Source organism: Cebus imitator, unplaced genomic scaffold (genome assembly GCF_001604975.1).
Source record: "Cebus imitator isolate Cc_AM_T3 unplaced genomic scaffold, Cebus_imitator-1.0 Scaffold781, whole genome shotgun sequence".
In the NCBI taxonomy this organism is placed as follows: domain Eukaryota; kingdom Metazoa; phylum Chordata; class Mammalia; order Primates; family Cebidae; genus Cebus; species Cebus imitator.
Window position 1 is genome coordinate 1 of NW_016108096.1, and position 17,294 is coordinate 17,294.

Consider the following 17,294-nt stretch of genomic DNA (forward strand, 5'->3'; position numbering starts at 1 on the left):
CAAAAATACATATGTATATTTAAGGAACAGTATAGGATAACACTGTTTAATGGCATTACTATTATTCAGCATAGAAAATGCACTAAATGAGAAAACATTAAATATAAAACAGATTTTGCTAGTGCCAAATTTTATCGAAGTCCACTTGCTTGCCAAATTTTAAAATTTGCACATATAAATAGATTGATGTCTTTGTCCATTATATTGTCACATTTTATTTCAGATTGTGTTTCAAATGCATTTTATCATATTATTTACTTTTTTAAAAGAATAAAAAAGTGATATATTTAAGTACCTATGTGTGGTAAAATAAATTATTGTTCTACTCAGAAGGCTAGATTACTCTATTTTGAATCAGGATTTCTTTTCATACTGGTATCAGAGAGGGTCAGTTGATCATTAATCAATTTTTTCTAAATAAAAATTAATGCCCATAAATTTTTTATAAATTGAGTAACATTTTAAGTGCATGAAGTGAGCCTGTGTTTAAAGATATCAAGAGACAGTGTAAAAATGCCAGCCTACAGAACTGCCTTTCATTACATGTTTTCCAACCTTGCTTTTTTTTTTTTTTTTTCAAAGCAGAACATCACAGAACTTCCTCCAAAGACACAATTTGAATCTGATCTATGAAAGTGACTAGGTAATCATTATGAGAAAACAGATAACTTTCTTCCTTTCATCTGGAGAAATTATATTCTAAGAATTAATGACTATTCTCATCACTTTGACATCTCAAAACCAAATGTGTTTATTTATTTATTAACTACTTTAAGGTTCAGGGATACATGTGCAGTCTTGTTATATAGGTAAACTGTATGTCATGGGAGTATGGCGCACAGATTATTTCATTATCTAGGTAATAAGCATAGTACCTGACAGGTAGTTTTTTGATCCTCACCCTCCTCCCACATTTTACCCTCAGGCAGGCCCTGATGTCTGCTGTTCCTTTCTTTGTGTTCATATGTACTCATGTCAAAACCAAATTTAGTTATCCAGTAAATCTCATGTAACTCTGTATCTAGATGTTAGATCTGCATTTTTGTTAGTTATACCCTATTTCAAGATTCGTTGATATCATGAGACTTAAAATGGTAGTAAGGCTAAATAATCTACTTTTTCATTTTAGTTTTATAAGTCCAAAGGATAAAGCAGACACTAAAGTATATGAAATATGAATACCTTATGACCTGCAAACCCACTTCTAAGGATATATCCAACAGAAATGTGTAATTACTGTTTGGCGAAATGGTCACCAAAAGTCAAATACTGAAATGTGTATAGCAGTGTGACTTATAATAGCCAAACTCCAGAAACAACCTAAATATCCATAGTAGTCAAATAAGTAATAATGGTATATTCACATAATGAAATACTACACTGCAATGAGAATGAATAAACTATCATTTCAGACAATAGCATAAATGACTCTCATAATCACAACATTGAATGGAAGAAGGCAGCCACGAATGAGGACACATTGAATGATTCCAATTATATGAAGTTTGAAAGCAGGCAAAACTATATGTCAGAAACCAGGATAGTGTTTACCCTTAGAGGATGGGTTAAGTGAGGCACCAGGAGGGCTTCTGGGGAATTATTAATATTCTGCTTCTTGATATGAAGGATCGTCACAGAGTGTATTCACTTTGTGAAAGTTCATTGAGCTATATACTTATGATTTGTGCACCTTCTGGATCCATACTTCAATTAAAAAGTTTACTCACAAAGAGTATGAAGAGAGGAGAAAAGAAAAAGTAAGAGAAAAGTAAGAGAAAAGAAATAACAACAAAAAATGAAACTCATTTCTTGCCAGATACTGACCTGATAACAAGATCCTGTTTTTCCACCAAGAAGCCCAGCTTCTCTTCTTGTTTACAAATGTCTATGCTAACAGGATTGATATTATATTTCTTCCTTAACTGTTCAATTTGATTCCTCATGTCAGAGCCTATTTCAAGAAATAAAAGTCACATTTTTAGATATGTCAAAGTAAAATATATTTTAACATCTCCAAAAATAAACTTTCAAATTTTAGAAGCTAAGTAGTCTTCTAAAATTTAGAAATCAACATGTTATAAAATATATTTTTCTTCTTCAAAAACTAGGGCATATTTACCTACTGTTATTTCTATATTGTCATCTCTTGATAAATATTCTAGTACGGGCTCAGATACATAGCCAGATCCAAGAACCAAAACCTTTTTCCTGGTGCCCATCGAAAGTGACTGAGCACGTTCTCTGTTAAAATAAAATAAAGTAAAAAGAAGAGAAGGGACTAATTAAAATTTTATTGTTTTTAAACAACGTAATCTTGCTGTCCTCTAACCATACTAAAACCTAGATAATGAAGCAACAATTTCTCTCCACATTACTTAAAATAAGAATCTCAATATGAATGAGTCCCCTATACCAACATATTTCTTTAATTATTTTACATTTTGTCCAATGAAGAGCAATAGACTTGACATCTCTGAGATGTATACCTAGAGATGTATACATGTATTTCATGAATCCCCAGTATTACTAATAAAGTACAGATGCTGGACCTTTTCTTGGCTTACTTATGATTGAGTAACTTGGTCTCATATTTTATCCTTCCAGAAGATGTGATTCAAAATCATGCTAGGGGCTTTATCTTAGAAGCTGTATTTATTCCTCACCACAATCCCAGAAGACAACACTTTGAGGAAGGGATTATTATTATTCATCATTGTTTTGTCACATATCTTTAGGGTCACTTGAAAATAGTCAAAACCATGACTTTGAATCACAAATGTCATGGGTTAAATATAGAAACCAAAGACTAGTGTTAGATATTATTTTAATTCTTGAACAGTTTATTCTGCTGGATTTTTATTAATATGTTCTGGACAGATGACTTTCTTTCCCACTAACTATGACCTCAAAGGCAGCATCTAAGACTTACCCATCTTTACAAGCCCATTAATGTTCAGCACACTTTGTCTTAAATATGGAATTTAATCATTAAATATTTTTTGAATCAAATTCTCCGATATCAACACGAAACTATGTAAAAGGTCTGGTGCCTGGGACTGAAGTACGCTCTGTTATTTAGACTCTTTAGTCTCTTTTAATGTCTCTCGAATGTTAACTCACAAACATTTTCATTAATTTTAAATAAATTTAAAAAAAATAAGTATAAAAGATCCTGTCCCTCTATACCCCCAACATACATACTACTGATGTGAAGAGGTCTCCTTTAACTAGTACCATTCTCCCATTTCACCTACCAAAGAGAGCCACTATTATTTGGTTATTATATATTCTGTCTAACAATATTTTCTATCATTTGTATAATTAAAACAATATTTTGATGTCCAAATACCAAACACTCAAAACACTCACTCACTTCTAGATTCTAATACTGTCCAGCCCATCAGTATCCCCAGACCCCAGACTCCAGGTTAATAATCACTATGCTAAGTAATGAAAAGAACAGAAGAATAAGGCAGGGTTCAATACACAGTAAATTTGCTTTCAAAATGCAACCTTTGCTATCAGTATATTGGCACAAGATTCCATCAGAGAAAGAGGGCAGCAAGTCCTAGCAACTGGAGCCAAGTAAACCTGCTGCTACATGAAATATGACACATAAGACAGAAGATACCATCACGATCAGTCATGTTGGACATGTCATTAGTATCAGTAATATAAAAGATCATCAGATAATGAGAATCAAAACAGAGCTATGAAAAACAAACATATGAAGTTTTACCCGTAAGAAACTCTCCTATAGGGTTATAGAGCTAGCTTCTCTTAAAAAAGAAAAAAAAAACAATTAAATACTTAGTGTTTGATGCCAGAATATTTCACTGACACATTCAAAAGTAACTATAATCGATCAGGCGTGGTGGCTTACGCCTGTAATCCCAGCACTTTGGGAGGCCATGGGGGGTGGATCACCTGGGGTCAGGAGTTTGCAGCCAGCCTGGCCAACATAGTGAAACCCCGTCTCTACTAAAAACATAAAAATTAGCTGGGTGTGGTGGTGGGCACCTGTAATCCCAGCTACTTAGGAGGCTGAGGTGGGAGAATCACTTGAACCCAGGAGTTGGAAGTTGCAGTGAGCCAAGACCACGCCATTGCACTTTAGCCTGGGCAACAAGAGTGAAACTCTATCTCAAAAAAAATTAAAAACTTTAAAAAAATAAAGTAAAAGTAACTATAATCACACCAGCACATATGGAAAAGTCCTAAGTATAGTAGGCTTGATCTGGGCAGATCTCTTTGTTTACTGCTTGTAGGTAGAACCACTGAAAAAGACAGTAAGACAATTGTGTTGTGTTGTTTTGTTTCCCTAACTCTGGTTTCTCCTGAGACTTCAATGGGTTCCTTTTTTAACGTGAATAGACCAGCAGAGTAGATATAAACATAGATCAAGGACAATCAGCTGGAGGAGACTGGAACATTCCAAAAAAATAAAATCAACGTTTTCAAACTTTAAATAGTAAAATCAATTAAGGAAACAAGGGCCTTAGCTAAAGACCTTTCTAAGGTAACTATTCTCTTGAGTAGATTTGCTACATTACTTTTTGGCATCTTCCCCCTAATAAGAATCCCTGGAGAAAACTACCTCTTATTTTCATCAATTGTTTATTCACTACTCTCTTAATTTGTAACCACGAATTCACTTTCCTAAACATTATATTAAACAAAAGAGAGTCCAAACCCTCAACTGAAACCCAAACTGAAAGCACCACGGAAAGGTTAGTGTGCTTATTTTCCTTTTGAAAAAATAACCGAGGCATGACCATGCATAAAAGCTGGAGAAAGAACAAGAAGCTACCTGAAGGGCAATCCTTTTGGATTTTTGCTTGCTTACCCACACATCTACATAGGATATTAGAAAGCCAAAATTATGCTATACTACTGTTTAGGGGGAAACAGCCACAGTGGTTTCAGCCGGCCACTTAGTTTGGATTTCCTACATTTTCAAACATTATCAAAATTTATATATTGCACAAACTTAATATTAAGAACTCTCATTAAAGCATTAAAAACACTCATCAATTCCCAGATTAAAGCATTAAAAACACTCATCAATTCCCAGATAAGAATAAATGTATAAAACAAGAGAATGTGATCAATACTTACCTGCTTTCCCGGAGTTTCTGGATATATTTATATTTATCAGGTAATGTACCGTTGGATGTAATCACTGCCTAAATGTATATGACACAAGACATTTTAGTATTTACATTTTAGTCCTACAAACATGGTCTCATGACTGACAGAGAAGAGACAGAATGGCAAAGATGGAGAGAGGGAGAAAGACAGAGAGAGGAGAGCAAAAATGGTAGTAGAAAAAATACATTTATGAAAAAGATATTCTTGTAACTTACATCTCTCACCACAGGAGAAAAATTTTGACTTTCAAGAGGCTGTGTCGCATCTGATAATATCTGAAAGAAAAATGAGATTTATAAGAGACAAATGACACCACAAAGAAGGCCTCTTGGTGCTTGTATCCATATTAAAATATTAATCAGGGGAAAAATAATTTAAGAAATAGTTTTCTAAGTATCACCGAGATTGGTAATAGAAGTCTTCTACAAGCAATCAACTCTGCCCTCAGGAGCGATGTTTCAGCACAAGTTCCAATTTTAAAACTAATATTGGATTATAATCATCTTTGCTTGCTGTGAACACAAAAAAGCTTATCCTTTCCAACCAGTTAAATGTATCCTATTAAGCATGTTGTCAAATATCTTCACAAGCTTTAGAGCTACAGTCCTCCCTTCAAGGGCCTGTGCCCGATTCCACAAGTTCAATCTGTTCTATTAGGAGTAAAGAATGAGGCTTTTCCACTCAGCAAGGCCACCACTTCTGCAGTAAGGGGTCTCCCTCAAATCAGTATTAGTAGCTATATGTATAGGCACATCAGCATTTCAACAGTAGTAGCCAAAGTGACTTGACCAAGTAGACCTTGAAAGTCATTCACACTCTCTTCACATTATCTTGCAAAATTGAGTCAAAGAGACAACACAAAAAGTAAGATGTCTCATATTAACATATCAGCAACCTTCTAGTCATCCTCTTTTCTCCCAAGGAATCCAACTCTTGAATACACTGCCAAAAAGTAATGGGCATATAAGTTATTCCCTCTCAAGGGACCCAATTCTTGAATATACTGTCAAGAAATAATGGGAATATAAATCAGCATTGCTGCTTCTGGTGAACAGTGAAGGGCCAATGAGACAATCTTTCCTCCCTAACTATAGGTTAAGATCTAGCTCACTCAGCCAACTAAGAACAAGAAAAATGTACCTAGAAGGTGCTGGTAACAGAATTTATTTATTGTATTAAAATAAATAGAAAATTGCTTTCATGTATCTAAAGCATAATACATTCTAAAATAAATGGTCATTTGTAAAAGGTCAGTTCTCCAAAGAACTGAAACCTAGATTTCAATTACTTCATCCTAACTGAATTTAGATGAATTTCTCCTAACCTTTATCCTTGTCTATTTCCCTACCCAAAACAAAGAATATATTATCTGGAGGAAAATCACATAACATCCTCTAATTGTCATTTGAATATGCAATGTCTAGTATTCAACCAAAAATAAATAAATATATTGAAAAATAAGAATTTACTGAAAACCATAAAAACCAAGGAAAACAACAGGGAACATAAATAGAACCAAGAAGTGTATTGGATTTCACAAAAATAAGTCTAAATTGTGATTAATATGTTCAAAAAATAAAAGAACAATATAGATTTTTTTAAAAAAACAAAAAACCTTTAAAATAAATAAATATAAATTTTTGATAAATGAAAAATAACATGTTTCAAGTCTTGGAAGACATGAATATCCAGATACATGAAGCTCAACAATCTTCAAACAGTCAACCCAAAGATGTCTCCTCTGAGGTACATTATAATCAGCTGTCAAAATGAAAGACAAATGTATATTAAAAGTAGCAAGATAAAAATATCATGTTACATGTAAGGGCATCTCCATTAGACTATCAGCAGATTTCTCAGTAGAAATCCTGCAGGCCAGGAGAGAATGGGATGATCTCTTCAAAGTGCTAATGCACAGAAAACTGTCAGTCAAAAATGTTATACACAGCAAAGCACTCCTTCAGAAGAAAAGAAAAAATAAAGTCTTTCCCAGAAAAGAAAAAGTTTAGGGAATTCCTCACTACTAGAGCGGCTCTATAAAAATGTTTAAGGAAGTTTTTCAAGTAGAAAAAAAGAACATTACTAATATGAAAACATGTAAAAGTACAAAATTAACTGGTAAAGGTAGATATATAATCAAATCCAGAATACCCCAATATTGCTATGGCACTCTGCAAATTATATGTATACATAACCCTAGGATGAAGGTTAAAATTCAAAACAGTCAAAAATAATGATCGCTACAATAAAGTATTAAGAAATAAGTAATTTAAAAAGATGTAAATTGTGACATTAAAAAATATTAACTGGTTGCACCCAATTCAGAAAGGTAAAAAAGAAATATATATATGTACATATGAATATAAAATTATATATATGCTATAAGCATATATACACACATGCTGGCAGGAGGGTAGAAGTCTAGAGTTTTTGCATGCAACTGAATTTAAGATGTTATTAGTATAAAGTAGTCTATTATAACTATGTTTTATGTAAGCCTTGTGGTAACCACAAAGCAAAATACTAAAGCAGATATACAATGATAAAGATAAAAGAACAAAAATTTAGCACTAAAGGAAATCACTAAATCACAATGATAAACAGGAGAGGAAGAAAAAACAAATAAGCTACAAAACAATCAGAAAACAATTAACAAAATGGCAGTAGTTAAGTCCTTAACATATCAATAATTACTAATGATCCACAAATAGAAATTCCATTTGACCCAGCAATCCCATCACTGGGTATATACCCAAAGAACTATAAATCATTCTACTATAAAGACACATGAACACGTATGTTCATTGCAGCCATGTGTACAATAGCAAAGACCTGGAACCAACCCAAATGCCCATCAATGATAGACTGGGCAAAGAAAATGTGGTACATATACACCATGGAATACTACACAGCCATAAAAAATGATGAGTTCATGTCCTTTGTAGGGACTTGGATGAATCTGGAAACCATCATTCTCAGCAAACTGACACAAGAACAGAAAACCAAACACCATATGTTCTCACTCATAGGTGGGTGTTGAACAAGAACAAGTAGACTCAGGGAGAGGAGCATCGCACACCGGGGGCAGTTGGGGGGGTAGGGGAGAGACAGCAGGATGTGGGGAGGGAGGGGAGGGTGGGGAGGGATGACATGGGGAGAAATGCCAGATATAGTATGTACCTAAAGTAAAATAAATAAATTTTTTTAAAAAAGATGAAATTGTCCAATTAAAACACAGAGTGGCTGAATGGGTTAAAAAAACAAAGCTCTACTATTCACAATAGCGAAGATATGGAACTAATCTAGATACTCATCAGGGGTAGATTGGATAAAGAAAGTGTGGTACATATATACCAGGGAATACTATGTAGCCATAATAAAGAATGAAATAGGCCAGGCACAGTGGCTCACAGCTGTAATTCCAGCAATTTGAGAGGCCAAGGTGATCAGATCACCTGAAGTTAGGAGTTCAAGACCTGCCTGGCCATCATGGTGAAACCCTGCCTCTATTAAAAATATAAAAATTAGCCAGGCATGGTGGCAGGCACCTATAATCACAGCTACTTGGGAAGCTGAGGCAAGAGAATTGCATGAACCCAGGAGGCAGAGGTTTGTGAGCTGAGATGGTGCCACTACACTCCAGCCTGGGTGACAAAGCAAGACTCTCTCACAAAACAGCAAAGCAAACAAACAAACAAAGCAATGAAATCATGTCCTTTGCAGCAATGTGGATGCAGCTGAAGGCCATTATCCTAAGCAAATTAATTTAGAAACAGAAAACCAAATACCATATGTTCTCAATTACAAGTGAGAGCTAAACACTGAGTACACATGGATACAAAGAAGGGAATAGAAACCAGCGTGTATTTGAGGGTGCAGGCTGGGAGGAGGGTGAGGATTGAAAAACTACCTATTGGGTAATATGCTTACTACTTGAGTGATGAATTTATTTTTACTCCAAATCCCAGTGACATGCAATTTGCCCATGTAACAAAACTGCACATGTAGCCACTGAACCTAAAACAAAAGTTGAAAGGAGGAAAACAAATAAGCTCTAACTATGCGCTGCCCACAAGAGACACACTTGCACCCTAAGGATGCACATAGGCTTTCATACCTCAGAAGGGATGAACGAAGGTATTTCATGCAAATCAAATAATAGCCAACAGAGGCCAGGGGCAATACTTATTCCAGATAGAAAAGAGTTAAACTCAAAAACTCTCACAAGAGACAAAGAAGTCATTATTAAAGAGCTCAAGTCATTAAGAAGACAAAGCAACTGTAAATACATGTGCACACAACATTTGAACACCTAAACATATAGAGCAAATATTGATCAACATAAAGGTAAAAATAGCAAAACAATAATAGTAGGAGATTTCAATACCCCCCTTTTTCAAAAATGGAAAGATAACCAGAAAGAAATTAATAAGAAAATACTGGAATTGATCTGCACTTTAGACAAAATAGACCTAATAGATAAATACAGAACTTTTTATCCAGCAGCACCAGAATACGGATTCTTCTCTAATACATATAGCACATTCTCCAGAATAGGCTATATGGCAGGCCACAGAATAAGTCTTAACAAATTCAAAAACATTGAAATCATATAAAGTATTGTTTTCTATCACAATGGTATGAAACTAGAAATCAACAACAAGAGAAACTGGAAACTACAAACACATGCAAATTAAACAACATACTCCTGATCAGTTAATGAGTTAACAGAGAAATTAAAAGGGAAAATTAAAAATTTCTAGAGACAAATGAAAATAAAAGCACAACATACCAAAACCTATGGGATACAGCAAAAGCAGTACTCAGAAGGAAGTTTATAGCAATGTTTAAATGCTTATCTCAAAAAAGAACAAAGATCTCAATAACCTAATGTTGCACCTCAAGGAACAAGAAAAACAAGAACAAACTAAACCCAAAATGAGTAGACACAAAGAAATAATGATGGTTTGACAAGACATAATCAAAATAGAGACTTTAAAAATACAAAAGATAAATGAAATGAAGAGTTTGTTTGAGAAGGTAAACAAAATCAACCCCTAGTCTGCCTAAGGAGAAAAGACTCAAATAAATAAAATTTCAGATGACGATTGTTGGTGTATTGGAATGCTAATAATTTTTGTATGTTGATTTTGTATCCTGAAATTTTGCTGAAATTATCAGCTTAAGGAGCTTTTGGGCTAAGACTATGGAGTTGTCTAGATATAGAATCATGTCATCTGCATAAAGGGATAATTTGACTTCCTCTCTTCCTATTTGAATGCTCTTTCTTTCTTTCTCTTGCCATCTGAATGTATATGTATATATATATATATACACACTGAAAGACATGTCAAAAAATCTTTATAGTAGAATTATTAGTAAAAGCCCCAAAAAGAAAACAATCCCAAATGTCTACCAATGGTAAAATAATTAATATATTTTGGTATATTACTTAGCAATCTGAACCTAGTCATGAATAAAAGATTAACATACAACAAAGTGTGATTTATCTTAAGAATGTGAAATTAGTTTGATATTTGAAAACCAACTGACACAATTCACATATTAACAGAGCAAAGGAAAAAATAATCTTCTCAATGAATACAGAAAATGCATTTGATAAATGTACATAATATCCACATCATCCAGGCCACAATCCAAAATTATTACATTTATGAAAACCAGAAGACTATGACCCATTCTCAAGGGAAAAGAGAATTAATAAAGTTCAACCCCAAGTTGACCCAGAAAGTTGGAAGTATGAGATTAAGATTGTAAAATGGTTTTTATAACTATGTTTCATGTATTAAAAAAAAAAAAAAACACCCATAACTAATGAAAAGATAGAAACTCTCTGCAGAGAAACAGAAAATACCAAAACAAAATTTTTTAAAAAAAACCCAATGGAAATTTTAGAACTGAAAATAAAACGTCAGAAATGAAAAATGCACAGAAAAGTCTGATTAGCAGAATAGACAATATTAAGTCATTTTCAGATACAGGACAACTAAGAAAATCTGTCACTAGCAAACCTGTATTATAAGCAGTGATAAATTATGTTATTCAGTCTGCAGGGAAATGATGCCAATGGGAAATGAATGAAGAGTATCAAAAATGGCAAACATCTTGGTAAATACACTACTGCATTTTTTATATACATACAGTTTGGCCACTTAAACATTTACTATTACAGAATTTTAGAACTGGAGAAACTGTTAAGATTCTGTATTCATTACAAGCACCTCATGATACTGATAAAATATCTAAGGGTCAGAAAGGAAGTGAGTGTCCTGCTCAAGGCCATAAAGCAAGTTGATGTCTCCAGAAAAGTCTAGCATTTGTACTCTCTTTCCCCTGCTTCTTTAATCCCTCAGCACCAACTCCAGACACAAAGACGATCCAGCACTAACTGCATAAGCAACACTTCTCATCCTTAACTCCCCTGTATTTGTTTTATAATATGTAAAATGGGTTTAATGATGGTACTTACCTAATATGGTTCTCATGAGTACTTAAAATTAAAATATATTTAGTACTTTGAACACTTCCTTTACATAGTAGGTGCAATATCATGTCTAACTGTGACAGTGCCTGCTGCCTGCATTTTCTCAAACCTGCTACATCTCCTTGTTGATATATTCCAATAGCAAAAAGAAAGGTCCAAATGGAATACTATTTGAAAGAAAAGATGATCACAGACTGAAAATTTCATTTATTCTTGCCCCACTATTGTTCTATTAATAGTGTGAGAGCTTATGAATGAAGATACAGATGAAAAGAACAAGAGCCATTCTTTATATTAGAATCATTGGCAGAGGCAGACAGTCTGGAATAAAAATAAAGCAGGATGGCTATGAATGCTTAGGATAAAAACTGAAATAAAAAATAATTTTCTTGGGTAAAGAAAATGGAATATAGATAACATGGTATTTCATTAGCTAATCACTGATCACAGAAGAAAAATACATGACCTCAACATAAGCTGTCACTTAACTAACCATTAGTGACCAGAACCCAATAAAATGTTCTATATTTCAAAATTTCCAGATCTGGTTATTATGGCACAATAAGAGTCTCGCAACATGAACTGACCTAGACAGCAAAGAATAAAAAATAAAGCATGTTTTATCTCATGAGCGTTCTTAATAAAATACCTATAATGGGAGAGAGATGTAATTGTAATCAAGCATGAAGACAGTGATATTATCATATCCCCCAAGACATCAGTAAGCAGAATATGTCAAATAAAATAGTGTCAGTAAGTATTTCAGGGAAGGGCTGGCATTTCATTTCAAAACAGATTTCTTAGAAGACCAGAACATTCACAGAATGACTCCATTATTCAATTTAAAGCCACAGAGTTGTTACTGATATTACCAGTCTGCTTACCATTTCTTCAACATAAGGGTAAAGCATGTCTCCAAAGCACTCCGTGGCTTCAATTGGGAGCTGTGCTGGCAAATTGTCAATAGAACACATCAGGATCCCAGAGCCTTCAACGCTAAGACAAGCAATATTGTTTATTTAGAAACACAAAACATTACTTGTAAGTTCTGACCTTTCTCGATGTCTACTCCATTATATTTGCTTCATTATCATTTGTAATTTTGTATGAAAGTATATGAGAAAATAAACAAAACGTTTAAAACAAAACATTTTCCTTCTTCAGCAACCTGTCTCCCATTTAAATATTATATATACACACACACACACACACACACACACACATATATACTATATATATTTAAGTGTTCAAATTTGCAATTTTTTACCAAATTTTTGTATGTTTATTTCTCTCCAAATTTTCATAGCTTCATGAAAACGTAAAATATTGAGAATTTTATAGTAGTACATCAATGTAACTAAGTGATGAGTACCATAAAACAACTTTAGCAAACTCACCTGTCATGAATAATATGCTGGTCTGCATCATACATGCAAAAAGGACGCTCTATTGTTGTACACTCAGTCATAAACTCTATAGACCCTCCTGTGTCAGCTGAAATGTCACATATTGCCACAAGTCTGAAAATAACATCAATACTTAGATGAGAGGATGGAATTCTGAAGTCTCCAGTAAGACTAAAAATGAGAGGACTTTGGAACAATTTTCAATGTGGATGCCAAATATTTTCCAGGCTCTTGGGCATTTTTTCTATATCTCATTCTTTTGCACTGTTCTGTGATACAGAAACTCTTCCCAATATGACTTTTAATCTCCACAAGAAAAAAAGAAAGAAAAGAGAATAAAGCAGAAAATCACTTTCCTAGGGAACTCATTAATAGACTAAAGTTAGTTAGCTATCTCTAAATAACTCAGAAAAGTTCAACTATGCTACCTCCACCCTGTTTAGTATTGCATAGTTTTACATGTGATTACACAGAAACCTCTAGAATTATGAACAACAGTCTCAGTCCAGCATTCAAAAGGGTTGACTACAATTTTTCTGCACAATCTCCAATTACCACAGTAGAGCTAGACTGTCACATTTAGCTTCCTATATATGCTTTGTTGCCTCCGTATTTATTAAGCACCAATCCTTTCACTTGGAATTCTTGTTCTCCTCACTTTTCCCTTTAAGGTTTGCTGAGCCCAGCTTCTGCTTTCTTCTAAACCCCGGTGATGTTGTTGCTCCTAGCATTCCCTTGGCATTTACTGGATGCCAGTTACATGCCTAGAAAAGCAAACATATCTTTTACTCCTCCACAAATATTTGTTGATTAATTAATTCATTCAATATTTAACAATTATTTAATGCCCATTATACATCACTAGGTGCTTGTGGCCAAGATAAACAAACCCCCGATACTTAAGGAGATTAAGTTCTAGGAAGAGGGAGAAAAATCATAAACACGAGAAAATAAATGAGAAACTTCAAAACAAAAAAGAGTAACAAACTAGAGATAGAGATGGGAGTGGAGATGCAAGAGAAGATTTCTCTGGGGAGAGGGTTTCAGAGCTGCATGCAGCATCACAGAAATCAAATGAAGAGTGTTTCAAGAAGTGGGGATGGGCTGGGCCTGGTGGCTCGTGCCTGTAATCCTAGCACCTTGGGAGGCCAAAACATGAGGTCTGCTTAGGGCCTAGAGATTTACACCAGCCTGGGAAACAAAACAAGACCCCATCTCTAAAAATAAATACATAAAATTTTAAAAAAAGAAGGAGGGATGGTTAACAATGTCGAGTACTGCCAAGAGGTCAAGAAAGATAAGGCAGACGTAGTCATTAGAAATCAAGTCCTATGATATGAGGGGACATCACATTCTTTGATCCTCTAATAATGGAAGCAGCTGGTAAAAACTGCCGTCGTTGCTGAAGTAGAGTGCTTACTTGTGTGGTAGTGCAGGGCAGCCTTCCACACCAGCAGCTGAGAACTTGCCTGGAACCAGGAGACTCTGAGCATCTTGGCGAGTTAGGAGGCGAGGAGTGTTTTGTTCCCAGTAGATTCCATTAATTAAGCAAGTTGTATAGGGTGCAATCTGTAATGCAAGTTCCAGGTTCAGGAAAATAGAAAATAACCCATTTTAATACAGTATATTGAAAAGAGAGCTATCAGTAAAGTCTATGAGAAATAATTAAATATAACTTCTAATTGATTTTCTTATTGTCCAGGTCGGTGTCCATCTTTTGAGGTAAAAATAATAATTCTACACTCAGATTTCAGTGTAGAATTACGCCATGACAGGGAAATATATGACCATAAATATATTAATATGTTCATTCTATAATGTACTGCATGCCAAAGAAAAAGGACAAAAAACACACACACACAAAACAGTGGACCTAAAATTCTATTTCCAGCTCTACTACCTGTAGGGTATGACCTAAATCATGCTCCCTCAACTTCTCTGGGCTCTATTTTTCTTACCTGCCAGATGGGGATAATACACACCCCATTCCTCAAAGGAATGCTGTGAAGATTAAATCAGATAACATCTGTAAGCTCCATGGAGAAATGTGCTACACACATGCATACATGGTAACTAGCTCATTATCAGTTTTAGGATGCATCCAATCACCAATACTTCTGTGACTGGAGAAATGAGAAGGAATAAAGATTTCCTAGATTCAAAATTTTTCAGTTTGAAACTATGTTCATAATTTTTCTTCTTCAAACATCTCAAACTGAAGGTAAAAATTCTTCTAACATGATGTGCATGACATAAGGGCTAAACTTCCTACCAAAATCTAAAAATGCTACATTGGTCAAACATATTTAAAATTATTTAAAGCATTCCTTTTCACAATAAATGCATGCTTTTTTAAAAATTTATTTCTTGGTTGGTTAGTTTATCTGGGGGAAGATTGTTGCATGGCCAATGACTACAGAACACACAAATATATTTTATTTATTTTAAGATAAGGCCAGTGTGTCCCATCAAAGGATTTAATTTGTAAGTATAATAACTTTTTCATACAGTGGGGATGGTCTGCACTTATACAGGCACACTATGTCACCCTCACCCCCTGAATCAATGGCATGCATTTCAAGATTGCTGGCTGAGATTATGGTTGTAATTTGTGGCCATCTTGAGACCTGTGACCAAACCTCATATGCACTGTGCTCTGCTCACAGTGCTAACTAGTCCGGGATAAATACAGAAAACAGTAACCCACAGGAAATGGCTTAGAGCTATTGGGTACATGTAGACCTGAGGCAGAAATGGAGACAGTCAAACAAAGAGTATGTCCACAGAAACCATAAAAAGCACTAAAATTCCCCTAAAAGACAACAGCTCCAAAGGCTAACTCATGATACCCAAAGAACTTACAACAGGAAAACTGAAAGCCAATGTACAATTCATAATTTCTCTTTTTGAAAACAGCCTTCCTACACTGTATCATAAGCAACCAACTTAAAAGCTGAATACCATACTCACATCAGTATTAAAACGACTTATGTAGCGCTCAGGATGTTTGTCATACTCTGCAGGATCATACACACCATCTGTTTTCCTGACAAGATGATGATGGCGACTTAACACAGTCCCGTACACTTTTCTGAGGTCTTGCAAAGGAGAAAGAAATTAGTAAAGTGGGTGACAAAAAAATTTATGGTGATAAAATATTATAACACAAAGACTGTTAAAAACATTAAAAGTTAGTCATCCCCTGTCCTTTACCTCCAGTTTGGGAAACTTCTTTTAATTCATGGGGTTCCACATATTCACAAGGTAGCTCATTAAAGATTGCCTGGGCTCCCTACAAATAACAAGTGAATAAAAATCAAAAAAATCAATAGAAAAAGAACCAACATGGTTTTCTGCAAAGATTCAGATCATTTTTCCAACAATTATATAGCTCCTCTTGCCTTCCCTACAACCAGAATTGCAACGTAGAAATAGAGATGAGCTGCTTGCAAGCAGTCTGATAGCTAGCTTTTATTTCTATTTGAACGGCACACATTAGAAGGGGCTTTAATGTTTTTTCTTTTTTATTTAAGTCACTCAGAGAATTGATCAGAGTATTTAGAAATGAGGGCACAATAAAATATTTCCATTTATTTTAAATCCATTGTAGAAATTATTTCAAATGGGAAAACTATATTTTCTACAAAGGAAATAATTGGATGCTTACCTCACAATATAATATGAATAATGATAACTCTTTTTGTAAAATATTTTCTTTGAAGAAGGAATTGTTCTACAATTACAGGTTTCTATAGGAGATTACAAATATATTCTTAAAACCACCAGAGAAGGAAGAAAGTATGAATTCCAGTCTTATAAATGAATCTTCTTAATATCTTGTTTGCAAAACTCTGAGTAGTCTTGAAAAATGGACATCATGAGGTCACTTTTAAACTCTTGGACATATTGGTAATGAAGGTAAAACAGATCACACTCAGAACAGACCTTTTTGCTATTAACAATGAATTATCTCTTTTATTTATTTATTTATTTATTTTTTTGAAACGGAGTCTCGCTCTGTCACCCAGGATGGAGTGCAATGGTGTGATCTTGACTCACTGCAACCTCCGCCTCCCAGGTTCAAGTGATTCTCCTGCCTCAGCCTCCTTAGTAGCTGGGATTACAGGTGTGCACCACCATGCCTGGCTAATTTTTGCAATTTTGGTAGAGATGGGGTTTTACCATATTGGCCAGGCTGGTCTCGAACTCCTGACCTCAGGTGATCCACCTGC

General features: G+C 34.5%; 1 protein-coding gene across 2 annotated transcripts in view; it reads right to left on the minus strand.

Annotated features, from left to right (window-relative positions):
- Positions 1-1,673: 1,673 nt before the first annotated feature.
- LOC108297229 (alpha-aminoadipic semialdehyde synthase, mitochondrial) overlaps positions 1,674-17,294 on the minus strand; it is a 39,841-nt gene continuing 24,220 nt past the window's right edge. Inside the window, exons 7-15 of one of the 2 annotated variants that reach the window (XM_017519943.2) lie at positions 16,276-16,354; positions 16,033-16,160; positions 14,483-14,631; positions 13,054-13,176; positions 12,541-12,652; positions 5,367-5,426; positions 5,119-5,186; positions 2,120-2,241; positions 1,674-1,951 (exon numbers count right to left, since the gene is read on the minus strand). In XM_017519943.2, coding sequence (XP_017375432.1) covers positions 1,803-1,951; positions 2,120-2,241; positions 5,119-5,186; positions 5,367-5,426; positions 12,541-12,652; positions 13,054-13,176; positions 14,483-14,631; positions 16,033-16,160; positions 16,276-16,354 — 990 coding nt within the window. In that variant the 3' untranslated portion in view covers positions 1,674-1,802. The remainder of the gene's footprint in view (positions 1,952-2,119; positions 2,242-5,118; positions 5,187-5,366; positions 5,427-12,540; positions 12,653-13,053; positions 13,177-14,482; positions 14,632-16,032; positions 16,161-16,275; positions 16,355-17,294) is intronic. The other variant, XR_005198543.1, reaches the window with a different exon arrangement.